At 40.2% G+C, this 13,634-nt stretch overlaps 1 protein-coding gene and 1 non-coding gene across 2 annotated transcripts; one reads left to right on the top strand and one right to left on the bottom strand.

Moving 5' to 3' along the window:
• Positions 1–2,120: 2,120 nt before the first annotated feature.
• Positions 2,121–13,177, bottom strand: LOC146513041 (uncharacterized). Its single transcript, XM_085170407.1, has 5 exons — positions 7,133–13,177; positions 6,714–6,842; positions 4,826–5,002; positions 4,443–4,569; positions 2,121–4,330 (listed from the first exon to the last, which is right to left on the bottom strand). Exons 1-5 carry the CDS (start codon positions 7,422–7,424, stop codon positions 4,222–4,224), a joined length of 834 nt encoding a protein of 277 aa, XP_085026533.1. The 5' UTR covers positions 7,425–13,177; the 3' UTR covers positions 2,121–4,221.
• On the top strand, positions 6,302–6,395 carry trnai-uau (transfer RNA isoleucine (anticodon UAU)). The gene is made up of 2 exons: positions 6,302–6,339; positions 6,360–6,395. It is a non-coding gene; the product is annotated as a tRNA-Ile (tRNA).
• Positions 13,178–13,634: the final 457 nt, after the last annotated feature.

The raw sequence follows: 13,634 nt of genomic DNA, 5'->3' as shown, positions 1-13,634 counted from the left end.
CATCGTTCACTATCAGTAACATCATAGCACATAGCATAGTATATAAACTCCATCATGCTAGCTAGTACGCAGTACCAGATACACCTAAACTTGGTTTATATCTGACCCAGATAGACTGCAGGTCACAACTTCTTACCGGAAGTTCAGTTCACCTGATACTCCTCCTCCTGCCTCCCCCTTCCCTCATCCACCTGCTGGCCTCTGTGGAAGCTCCGCCATTGCCACCACCAAACAACTGAGTCATTTTTACACATCTGCCAAGCACCTGGCCAATCCACCATCTTTCATTGTTTATACCGTTACAGAAATTAAAAAATAAAATAAAATCATCGGCCCATAAAAACGAAAAATTACCATCGGCTGATGGTCGTGCCATCTGTTAACCCTTCCCGTGCCAACTGGCCACGCGTGCCCAGGGTTGCCGACCCCTGGGGTAAATGAATTGGGTTTCTGCAATGTGATTGGCCGATTAAATCTCCTATATCTTAACAAGCAGTTGAACAGGTGTATCAAAATGGATGGTAAGTGCATTTGTTTGCTTCAAGACAATTATGAACAGGCACACGGATGGTCAGCTTCTCAATATACAGTATTGTATATAGTCGCTGGCCCTTTCTCAATTCTCAAGTACGCGAGTACGTACTCGCGTTCTCGGCGGGTACGTACTCGCCGAGAACGCACGGGAGTACGGACTCGCCGAGAACGCGAGCACGGACTCGCGATTCGTACAATTGGAACACCAGCGTACTTGATGATGTCACAGGTCCGGAGTTTTTACTGCCGTCCTTAATTTAACTGTGAGTAATATGTTATGAAGCTTAACTTTAATCACAGCCAAACCGGTTTACTCAGGAACAAATAAAAAGCCGAAATAAGCCAACCATTAACATTTAGAAGTGATCTAAGTGACTTATATATCATGTTTAACCTCAGTAGTGAAATCTCTATTAATAAAAATAGTGTACATGTACATACGTGTACATACCTTAATAAAAACAAGCAGGTGAGATGTTAGAACGCTTTTATTTTTATTTTAGTGGACACTCAATACAATAGACAACTACTGGAGTTTGGGGTTTGTTTAACCTGAGTAGCGAAAAGACCGCGGGGGGGTTGACAACGATCTGCCGGGAGTCGGCTGTTCTCGCCAGCTGTAATAATCCTCGACCTCACTGTCTGCTATGGAGCTGGCGGGTCACAGACGTCTCCGAAAACGTCGGACCTCGTTTGGAAATATGTGATATCTTGATAAACTGAGCAGATATTCGAAGTTTACACAGTTACATTCTCGCTTGAAAAGAACTTAAAAGTTTATTTTGTGACCCAGAAAGAGTAATATTTAAAAGTTTTTAGACCCGCTCGTCCGCCATTGCCGCGTTTGAGTTTTGGACGAAATGCATTCTGGGATATTTAGCTGTACCAAGTCCACACAAGTCACCACCGATGCATGCTCGATAAAACGGGCGGAGCGAGAACACATCCGGGACTTTTTCGCGTTCTCGGCTTGATGCGTACTTCGAATTGGAACAGTACTTGGTCTCCGACTGATGACGTATCACGAGTACACGAGAACGCAAGTACGCACAAGTACGCATATTGAGAAAGGCCCGCTGTGTCCCAATTCAGGGTCTGCCATTGAGGTCTGCACGCTTGAAGTACGCATTTTAAGTGCGATTACGTCACCGCCACGCGACAACGGCTGTCCCAATTCGAAGTGTACTTCAAATGCATACTCCAAATGCGCCGTCGATTTCCCCAAATATTAAGCGTGGTCCGGTGCACGCTTCGTGGTCCCATATATCCCACAATTCATAGCGCAGCCGTGGGTGTGGATAATTTTGCCGCAAAACTGTCAAAAGTAAGTACTGAATATGACGTCACTTATTTACGTGCGAATGTTTAATAACGAAGAACATTAAAACATTACTATTGCCACATGTCGGCAAAGTTATATATATATATATATATATATATATATATATATATATATATATATATATGTCAGATTATTAGGATATATATATATATATATATATATATATATATATATATATATATATATATATATATATATGTCAGATTATTAGGATATATATATATATATATATATATCCTAATAATCTGACAATACTATAATATTGGCCATATTATATTTACATTACCACAGTGAGATGATTTTAGTCTCGTGACCAACATTAGCTAATTGTTATTTTCTAACTAATCTTGAAATAACTGTTCAGTACAGAAATGAAGCCCAACAATCATGTTTTACAGTCCTGTGGTTTCAGCCTCAGATACTCAACTAATCAAAGTGATGTCAGAACAAAAATGAATGACCAACAAAACATTTTTCTCCTTCATTTCTGTCACACAAAGCTGTATGTAATGTTCCTCGCGGTTAGTATCATGGTTGCTAGGCAACCTGATCAGCGCGACGAAGGCTAGACCGTCCCATTTCACAAGCCTCTCACTTCCGCACTTCATTACAAAGTATGTCAGTTGGATTTGAGTCCTTACTAGTAATTGGAGCCATTCAGAGGTGGACCTACTGGTTTATTTACGATTGTCCTGCTGCATAAACCAAGTCTGCTTAGGCTTCAGGGCACAAACTAATGGAGGGATATTTTCCTGGGAGCAGAATTCATGGTTCCGTCTCTTACAGCAAGTCATCCGGGTCCCAAAGCAGCAAAGCAGCCCCAGACCATCACACAACACCTCCATGTTTGACTTTTGGTTTGGTGTTTTATGAAATGCCGTGATGGTTTTACGTCAGATGTAATGGGACTCCAATCTTCTGTCTCATCAAGCCAGATAATCCTTTCATCAAAAGTCTTGGGGATCATCGAAACGTTTGATGAAGCCTTTTTTTCCCGTTATGCTCAGCAATGGATTCCATTTTTGCTCAGTCTCTTTCTTATGGTTCAATCATGAACCTCCTTGTAAGGTTCACCACTTTTCCAGTGGTGATCCAGTGTAGCTGTCCATCCATCCATTCGCTTCTGCTTATCCTTTTCAGGGTCACGGGGGGTGCTGGAGCCTATCCCAGCTGTCATAGGGCGAGAGGCAGGGTACACCCTGGACAGGTCGCCAGTCTGTCACAGGGCTAACACATAGAGACACAGACAACTATTTGCTCTCACATTCACACCTATGGACAATATAGACTAATCACTTAACCTATCCCCACAAACTGCCTGTCTTTGGACGGTGGGAGAACATGCAAACTGCACATAGAAAGACTTCTTGCTGTGTGGCAACAGTGCTAACCACTGTGCCACCGTGCTGCCCTCCAGTGTAGCTAGACAAACTGAAATCAGCTAAAAATGTAATTAATTCATGATTTAAAAACTGAGGCAATCAGTTTTTCACATTGTGCCAGCCTGGTTTGGTTAGCCCTTTTCCCTTTTTGAATGAAATCATAAAAAATTAGCATTTTGTAATTATTCTGGTTATTTTTGACTACTATTAAAATTTACTTGTGTGACAAATATGTGAAAAAAGAAAAGAAATCCAAAAGAGAGAAAATACTTTTTCACAATAAAAGAGAGTTCTTCCTCCCTACTATCACCAAGTGCCTGGTGTAATAGGAGATCATTCAGTCACTGAGTTAGAGTGATTATCTCATAGCAAACAGCATTTTGTGAAGCTGTTGTGGCACTGCGTGAATCATTTGCATCTGTACAGAACTGTATGTACAACAAATACACTTCATCATGGACATCATGGTCAGATAATTGATCTAAAAATAGCAGCAAGAAGATCTTGATCCTGGATTTGAGTTTGCTCAAAGATATTTCTGGCTAAGATGAACAAACATGAAGCCGTCAAATGTTGAAGGGAGTAATATTTGAATATCACTATTTGCATCTGCTTACTGGAAGATAGAATAAGCAGATAACTGTGCAGCAAACACATATTTCCTTTAGCTATATCTCACTGAATTATGAGCAGATTTTCCCAGGGAGAGGAACTATTTACAGCAGCTCTGCTATCCTGAGCCTTTGGATAGTACAGATGTAGCATCAATGCCAAAAAAGAAGTTCTAAAGTTCTCCAGGTGTTGTGCACAGTCCCATATTATTCCAGCTCACAGGTCAAAGTTTGAGAGCAATACTGCAGGGCAGCAAAGGCTGTTTGGACCCAAGCAGCTCCAAGACGCAGGAAAAGTCTCGCAAGTGCAGGAAGTGAGGATTGTATTGTTGTTACTCCAGTAATCTTGTTGTCAGAATGGCTTGAAGGTGTGTATTGTGGACTGACAGTGTGGACACTGGTGAAGAACGTCCTTGAGGTTCTTCATGTAGAAAGGGATTATACAACAGCCGCCAACACAGCTGTTAGAAAGAGAAGGAAAGGTCACAGATCAATCTGAGGCGACTGTATCATGTGCATGCGTTCTTAAGGAATGAATTTTTTGACATCATTCTGGTCAGGTAGAAGACGTACCCTAACATGGAGCACAAGCAGCACGCTAACCAAGTTGTCTCGCCTACTTTCCTTTGGGTTTGTGTGATGATGAGCTCTTTGCAGGTCGGACACTGGGTGAGCCCGGCGTCTCTGCACAGAGTTTCAACTTGGCCGGGGAAAGAGACAAAAGAGAGAAAAACTGGAATGAGCTTAACTAAAAACCAACACAACCCCCCTGGTTTATTCAAATGCAGGTGTCGGCGTGTTCATACAGCTAGTACACAGATGCATTCAGTATACAAGGAAATATTTCATTTCAGCAATATCTGTCCAAAAAGTTACACAATATTCAAAGAAAGAGGGAACCAAGTGTTGACATATATAAACACTAGTTTGTGTCCTAGAGGAAAAGTGTAACACACCTGGAGCGATGTCATCTTCTGGTGTTTCTACTTCAGGTTCAGTTTCTACAGGTTCTTCAGGTTCTTCAGGGTCTTCGGGTTCTATGCTCTCCTCCTGGGTCACCTCTGCAGGCGGCAGCGTGTAGATCCCTCCCCAGGGTGTTTCATTTTTATAAAAACTGGGGTCTGCTTGATGAACTTGGTGATTAAAAAAGAATAAAACAAAAGCAGTTCAAACTTTAGCTTTAAATGGGCCATGTTTAAAAAAAAAAATCATTCTGTCTATTTCACTTCAGCCATGAACGGATTACTCTATGAAGTCCCGCCCCTAAAATGCCATTATCTCCATTTCAGATTACCTCTACATTACTTTCACTGATTATTTTAATATGTTTAATATGAAAATCTGACAGTGTATCATTATATATTAAACAGACGGACACAAAAAGGGAAAAGAATATCATTTTCTTCATAAACTGGTAACAGTATGAAAGTTTTCATCCTTTCAAATCCATTCAATTTAGTTTTGTTTATATAGTGCCCAATCACAACAACAGCTGCCTCAAGTCGCTTTACATTGTAAGGTAAAGATCCTAAAATAACACAAAGAAAACAATCATATGACCCTCTATGAGCAAGAACTTTGATGAAAGTGGGAAGAAAAAACTCCCTTTTAAGAGGAAGAAAGGTCCAGCAGAACCAGGCTCGGGGAGGGGCAGTCGTTTCTAAAGGGACAGTTTAATCCAACATTTTTCATCTGTGGTTTTCAGTACTAATTATACATCCATGTGCCTCTCTCTTCCTGCGAGTTACCCAATTTTGAAGATATAAATATGTAAGGAATTCTGAATGTACTGTGTAAAAGTCTTGAGCCACCGCTCATTTCTTTATATTTTGCAAGGAAAATGGGAAATTAAAGCAATGATTTACTGAAACGTGCAAATAACCATGTATATGAGGCAAAAACGGAGTATGGCAAGCTCATTTTAATGAGCTTGAAAGTCAGTCTTTGGTATGAGTGCCTTTATTCTTCAGCACAGCCTTCTTCTAAGCAGCTTTCACTTCATTTTTTTAAAGTTTTCTTCAGGAATAGCTCTCCAGGTTTCTTGAAGGAAATTCAAAGCTCTTCTTCAAGATGATCCTAAGCTGCTTCAATAATATTTATGATGACTTCAAAGATACATCACTCCAAAACACCCAATAGCTTTCATTTCCAGTCCAGTCCTTGTGTAATTTGCCATATCTCAGCCTTTTCTCCCTGTTTCCCTTCTTTTCTGATCAAGTGAAGGGTCAAATCTATTTCTCAGGCTCGAATTCTTTTCTGTTTCTTCCAGTTACCGTTCATTTCCTGTGGATAGTTTTTACCCATGCCACATCTTCTTTTGTCAAACATCTCCAGTTGTTTCAAATCTTTTAAATGCACACTGCACACCATAAGAGATAGCCCAAGCTTTCTGTTATTTTATTTATTTATTATTAATTTATTTATTTATAAGGGCTCCAGTGGCGCAATCGGTCAGCGCGTGGTACTTATAAGACAGTAACCTGCAGAGTGATGCCGAGGTTGTGAGTTCGAGCCTCACCTGGAGCATAAACTTACGACAGGCAAAAGTTGTTGTGATTTTCTGCAAATAACATTGGATTTTAAAAAAAATGCTAAAGGCTGCCTCCCAAAAACGTTGATTCTGTTCATCTGGAACGAATGTTTTCACTGGGACGGACGTTTCGTCACTCATCCAAGTGAGGAAACGTTTCCCAGCCTTATAAACAGTACATTTGCATAATGCAAAAAACAGGCTGTGGTGTCAGTTTCTTGATCATTAACATTCAAATTTGATTTCAGGGTGCTTTAAATAAAAAAAACAAAAACAAAAAAGGTGAGATGAGAAAGCGTGGAAATTAAGCGTACCTCCGTTTTCTGTGGGTGTGGCGGTCTCTTCCTCTTTCGACAGCTCCTCCTTTTTAAGCAGCAGCACATTCAGCTCTTTCTGAATGGTCTCCAGCTCGTCTTCGCTGTCATCGTCATCCTCGATGTTTGCTGATGACATCAGTACCCCAAAGGTTAAACTGACGCACAGTAAGCTGCTTGGTCCATTAACTCAGTGATTACTGCGTTAGATTGCTTGTTTTATGAGCTAACACAAGTCACAGAATCGGCTGTAAGTTACAGCCACACTAGTTTTAGATTCTTAGCTTTTTGTGTATGAAGTAAAGTTGCTGTTTAAGTCAACTGCTGATGAATATATGTCAACATGCACCCTAACAATGGTTTCCTTTTATAGGAACCACCACCAACTGTCGGGGTTTTTTAAAAAAAATCTGACTCACTTTGCTTTGGAGCGCTGTCCATCTTTTGCTCTGACTTTTTGGTGAATTCCTTCATCTTCTGCAGGAGGAAACGGCGGTTCTGAAGCTGCTGGATGCGGAACTCAATGATAGCCAGCGGTGGAGGGCCGCTTCTCGTCTCCATTGTCTCCTGGCTGGATTCAGGTTGGGGATCAAGGTCAGCCTCGTCCTGCTGCTCCTCCTCTGGCTTTTGCATCTCACCTAAGTCTGGCTCCATGTTTGGAAGCTCCTCTAAATTCTGATCAGACACCGTGTCCAGGATTAGATTCTCCATCCTGGGACAGAGACCTGAATATATAGTCCTCAAACCAATGGAGGTGTAAAAACAAAAGAAAATCCACAGAGAACGCAGCTCAAACCCACGATCCTAATCCAAATTCAAGCCAGCCTGTGGCAAGGTTAGGTTCCAGACTTACCCTTCTGATATTTCTCAGAGATCGGGGAGAGCTGCTTGAAGACAAACATTTCTTCTGTAAAAAGAATTAGTCCACCTTCTGAATGTTTCAAAAAAAAGACTCATCAGATGAAAATATTTTCATCATCTGTCTATTCTCACCTCAGAGGGCTCATAGCAGCTTTGCACAAACGTCAGCATGGCTGATAGCTCCGCTGAAATGAAGTAAACAGTGTGCACAAACAAATGAGGATCCAAACGTCCGTAATCCATGCAAATGCCACTAGCTTGGAGCATGTGCAGGTCATATGCTGAAAGGAAAAGTGCGATCATAAGAGATGTTAGAAGATGGAAACAGAGGCTAAAAGCAATGGCTTGCTGTAACTATCCCAGCTAAGCAGTGTTCCTCCACATTACTGGAAAACTAAGAGTTTAAATGCAATGCACTGAAGTTGGAAGGTATATTTACCTGCCCCAAAAGTCACGGTTCCATTTGCTGCATCCTGTTTATTTTAAACTTTAGGCTTTCTTTGAATAAATGTAAATAAAGTTTACTTATCATAATTTTACTGAATTAAATATGAAAATAATCTCATTAAAAGATTTGCTTCTGTTATCACATACAAAACGCATTATAACAGACCTGTGTGTGGCAATTTAAGAGTTCTTTCAATTCAATTCTGTTTTTTATAGTGCTAAAACGCCCAAGGAACTTTAAATATTGTAAGGTAAAGACTCTACAATAATACAGAGAAAACTCCAACAATCAAAAGATCTCCTATGAACAAGCATTTGGCGACAGTGGGAAGGAAAAACTGCCTTTTAACAGGAAGGAACCTGTACATCATCTCAACATAGCAGCAGATCAGCTATAATCTGGTGGACAGTTCAGTTTTCAAGCCTGTGGAGAAGGCTCAGTTGTTTTGTAGTAAAGCAGATAAGACGAGAAACATGCACAACATTTTTTCAGTTTTATTTTTCTGTAAGCCACGAAAATAGCACAATTATTAGTACTGACATAAAAAACAATAAACAAGCAAACAAAAAACACTCACACTCCATATACGTGCACAAAAAGCAAACTGGTAATAGAGGTGCTTTTGCATTCAATTTTGAAATTCATACAACCTCTCCCTTAGTGTATAGAATCAGCACAGGATATCACAATATCAGATCATTGACTGCATGTCTGTTCTTATCGGTTTCTTTTTGAGCTTTTGCCACTTTTGCTATCTTCATCTTGCTCTCTCTCCTTCTCACCCTCTCTGTCCTCCTCTCTCGGGCTTCATGCTGTTACCAAAATGTAAATGTGACAGTGAAACAAAATTTACAACCCAATAAAAGGGCTGAATTACATCACTTTATGATACTATTGTAAGTGAATATAGGCTTCCACTGGCCATTGATAGTTAACATCCTTCTGACTAGCTCTGGAGTCCTGTTGTGCTGTAAACAAATGATGAAGCCCAGTTCGAGCAGGAACTCATTATGAGGTGTACTCTATTACATTAGGTATGTAATAAAGTACACCAGCTCCTTGACTGGCAGTTAGCAATACGGCAGCAGAACACCTATAATTTCTAGTCATACCCCCCTTGCCTGGTTTACCTCCTATCTCTCAGACCGCACTCAGTTTATCCAACTTAAATCCCATTCTTCAACTCTCTATCCTGTTTCTGCTGGTGTGCCCCAAGGTTCAGTATTGGGGCCTCTTTTATTCATTATTTATATGCTTCCTCTTGGTTATATATTCTGAAAATATAATATAAATTTTCACTGTTATGCAGATGACACCCAGCTCTAACTTTCTTCTAAACCCAATTCATCCCTCCCACCTACCTCCCTCTCAGACTGTTTTATTGAGATTAGATCCTGGTTCTCCTCCAATTTCCTCAAACTTAACAGTAATAAAACTGAAGTTTTACTTGTTGGTACACCATCTATCTTAACCAAATCCCACAGCTTTTCCATTAACATTGAAAATTCTCCCACCCTTCTCTCTCCTCAGGTTAAGAGTTTGGGTGTCATACTTGATAATACTCTTTCATTCCAGTCTCACATTAATTACATAACCCGGACTGCTTACTTCCATTTACGTAATATTAACCGACTCCGTCTCTTCCTTACCTTCCTTACCCCCCATGCTGCAGCTATCCTTGTCCATAGTCTTATTACGTCCCGTATTGATTACTGCAATTCCCTCCTATTTGGTCTCCCTAAAAGGTCCCTTCATAAACTCCAACTTCTTCAAAATTCTGCAGCTCGGGTCATAACTTGCACTCCGTTAAGTGCTCATATTACCCCAGTTCTTCAGCAGCTTCACTGCCCAGGATAAATTTTAAAATCTTACTTCTTACATACAAGTGTATCCATAAATCTGCTCCTTTATATTTGTGTGACCTGCTCCATATCACCACTGTTTCCCACCTTCTCAGATCATCATCTGCTATTCATCTTACTGTTCCATCCTCACACCTTATCACTATGGGGAACAGAGCTTTCAGTCGCTCTGGAACTCTCTTCCTCCTGCACTAAGAAATATCGACTCCCTCTCCGTATTTAAGACACAGCTCAAAACACATCTGTTTAAACTGGCTTATTCGCTTTAATGCTGATTTTATCTGTTGTCATGCTCTGTTTTGTAATTTTAACTTATTTTATGTATTTTATGACTACTGTTAATTTTATTAATTGTGTTTTTTGGAAGGTGACCTTGGGTTTCTGAAAGGCGCTCTCAAATAAAATGTATTATTATTATTATTATTATTATTAGTGATCTAACCTACGCTATCCAACGTTTTTGATGCTATTCAGGCAACAAATATACATAAGCAAATGCTTTTGTGTGTGTTTTGAATCTGCACCACTTAACTGTGTCATGAAATTACACAACTGCCGCAATACAAGTCTTATGAAAAGCATGAAAAAGGAGAAGCTGGGGTGGAGGTGGGTTGCAAAGCAGCTTGCAGATGCACAGCAAACATTGGCAGGCTTGATTTGCCGTGTTGATGCATAGAAGGGTGGCAGCTGAGCCATCAGCTCATGTACAGCATCCGCCAACTGAGTTTGACTTTGACGCAGGACAGATAAACACAAGCATTCATTTGAAGTTGCCATTCCCTACCATGGAAGTCTGTTATTCAATCTCCTTTTAGCTTAGATTTGGTCATCATCAAAATCTGAAAGAAACATTTGAATTTGAAATTTGAAACATTCGATGTCATATGAATCACATTTTTATTATAAAAGTATTCAATCAGTGCAGCTTTAAGGCAATAGGTCATTTTATTAAATTCAACATTATTTATATTGCACCAATCACAGCAGCAGTCATCTCAAGATGGTTTATATTGTAAGGTAAAGACTCTACAATAATACAGAGAAAACACCGGCAGTCAAATGACAGTGGGAACGAAAAACTCCCTTTTAACAGGAAGAAGCCTCCAGCAGAACCAGGCTCGGGGAGGGGCAGCCATGTGTCATGACTGGTTTGCGGATGAGAGGAAGGAGACATTGTTAAGAAGCTCAGGTCTCAATGTGGACATAAACATCAAGATTGCAGGTGTTGTTTGTAGTAGCGCACATTTTTTTTTTTTCCAGCTGCCATTCTTATGTGTCAAGGTGATGAAAGTTCAAAGGTCACGATCACAATTTTTACATAAACAGTGATCTAAAAATAAGCTCTCATTGAACTGTGTAATATGGTACTTGGCTCCATATGACGGTACAGTAGAGAGCAACTGTAGCATGAGCAAAGCCTGGAGCTAGTTTATGACAACAACAACAGAGAGGATGATGGCTGACCTATACTCCACCCACCGAATCACTCCATGTAAACACTCTAGTAAGGTAATGGCCATAAAGGGTTTTCTCATAAACCTTCTCCATGATCTCATTTTTACTTCCCACTTTGCGGCGGGATAAGGCGTCATCATTTACTTGTTTTTCTTAGTTGACACTTGGGAAGTTATTTGGGTCACCAGGCTTTGCCTGAATAAACAGCAACACACAACAATACATTATATTACTTACCAAATGATGGAGCTCATCCTCTGAATGGCTGACTGTGTTGTTCTACGATTTGACCACTAGATGTCAGGATAGAACAAGGAGCTGGTAAGGCTCACAGAGGATTAAGTCTTTAGTTTACAGCTTGACGTCACTGTTTCGGCACTTGCAAGCTTCTATATATCCATCCCTCCACCTCCTCTTTCACTTCACAGGACCTTTATGCATAGTGTTTCCTTTTTCTTCTTTCATTTGGTCAGACTTACCTTTTATCCACTTTACACACACGCACTTACCTACCTTCTCAATTGACTTTTTGCTCTGTGTGTGCGTGTGTGTGTAAGGGAGATACACACAGATCAAGTAACAGTAAAGCATGCGTGAGCACCACCTGTCAGGGTATTAGTCACCCAGAGAAGGATACACAGACTCATTGATGGTTAATGAGCTTCATTATACAACAACCAAAACTCCTCGTGTGTCACTTGACAGTCGTGTTGCAGTCAAAGCGCAAATGTTAAATAATTGGACCCTAAATGCTTCAAAGTAGGTCTTTCAGGTATTATCTGGAGATGAAAGCATCTCCTGCCAGGTCTTAAACATGAGCAGCTAGCTATTGGTCACAGCGGACCATTTAGGTGCTAAAAAGCGAAATAATTTTCTCAAAACTGGAGACCAAAAATAGACCTAAAAATTAACGACTTTCATGCCAAACTAATTTCCAGATTCTCATCTTTGCTACTCCAACTTTCTGTTTCAACAAATGTTCATGGCTTGCCTGGTATCAGTCAGAATGGTCTGCTCTTTGCACTCTCTTTCCATTTTAACTCTCACTCTGTCTCCGCTCTAATGCATTACTATGGAGCAGAGGCTTGTCACAATTTGTCAATAGCGAATCAGTAGAAACCCAGGGGCAACCTTTGGAGCTTAACAATGAAGCCAACACGAGTTCCTCTAGGAACTGCAGTTCCTCAAGGTCCCACAGGAAGCTGGCTCCAACAGGAAATCAGTCTGCCATGTTAAATCAGCTCATGTTACAGCAATACAAAGGATAGTTTTTTGTTTAAAAAAAAAACAAGAAAAAAAACCCCATTTTATCCACTACAGACACTTTCCCTTCTTCTATATATATTGTAAGAAATCATCCTTGAGATTAGAGACACCACCATTTTGACTGACAGGTTTTCCAATGCAGGCAGCTGATCAGTGCTGGTAATGCATTAGCTTTATGCACTGATCAGCTTGTTATCCTGCCCCCAAGTGTCCAAATGAAAATGGATTACTGCAAATCTAAAAAAAACAAACAAACAAACAAACAAAGACTTCAGTTTGACAAAAGGACAATCACGACAGCTACGGTGTAAGCGGCAGGTATTTATTTCCAAAGTAGCATGGCTTAAATGTTTCAAAGCAGCAAGAGTATAGTAAAGAACACTATAATTAGTAAAAGGCTCAACACAGACATTAGCAAGAAAAACCAGAGTAACACTTTCCATAGTGCTAGAACAGTCCTCTATAATTACCGGCCTGGCAGAGGACTGTTGCATAACAGACAGACATGGCCCATAAATCAACTTAAACTATCACTGTAATAACACTGTGGTAGTTCAAAGCAGTTAAACAGGACAGTAATATATATATATATATATATATATATATATATATATATATATATATATATATATATATATATATAATGGAGATTATTGTAGCAAACACTTTATCCTTTAGTATTCAGTGTGATGGACTGGCCTGCTCCCTCCCAGAGGACATCACTGAGGATGACGTAGAGTTGCTTAGAGGGTTGCATCATGCCTGGATTAGTGTGTGTGTGTGTGTGTGTGTGTGTGTGTGTGTGTGTGTGTGTGTGTGTGTGTGTGTGTGTGTGTGTGTGTGTGTGTATTTCTGTACTTATGAAGACCAAAACAAAGCTTCCTAGAAAAAAAAATGACCCAGAAACTATTTGCCATCATTTCATATTATAGCAGGAGTGAGTCAATGTGCGGATGTTCCTCTTCTCTTTGTCTGAATGACAAACCATGCTAAGAACTGTTTCCTGTGCAGCAGCTCGCAGCTGGACTC

Source organism: Neolamprologus multifasciatus, chromosome 8, assembly GCF_963576455.1.
Source record: "Neolamprologus multifasciatus chromosome 8, fNeoMul1.2, whole genome shotgun sequence".
Classification (NCBI taxonomy): Eukaryota; Metazoa; Chordata; class Actinopteri; order Cichliformes; family Cichlidae; genus Neolamprologus; species Neolamprologus multifasciatus.
The sequence above is the reverse complement of the archived record's forward strand: the minus strand, read 5'-3'. Positions and strand labels throughout refer to the sequence as shown.

Bases quoted from the DNA above. Each gene is read 5' to 3' on its own strand.
- LOC146513041 (XM_085170407.1), bottom strand. From the start codon at position 7,424: ATGGAGAATCTAATCCTGGACACGGTGTCTGATCAGAATTTAGAGGAG. The intron at 6,843-7,132 runs GTGAGTCAGATT...TGATGTCATCAG, and splicing joins GGACAGCGCTCCAAAGCAAA to CAAACATCGAGGATGACGAT. The intron at 4,570-4,825 runs GTGTGTTACACT...TCCCCGGCCAAG, and splicing joins AGAAGATGACATCGCTCCAG to TTGAAACTCTGTGCAGAGAC.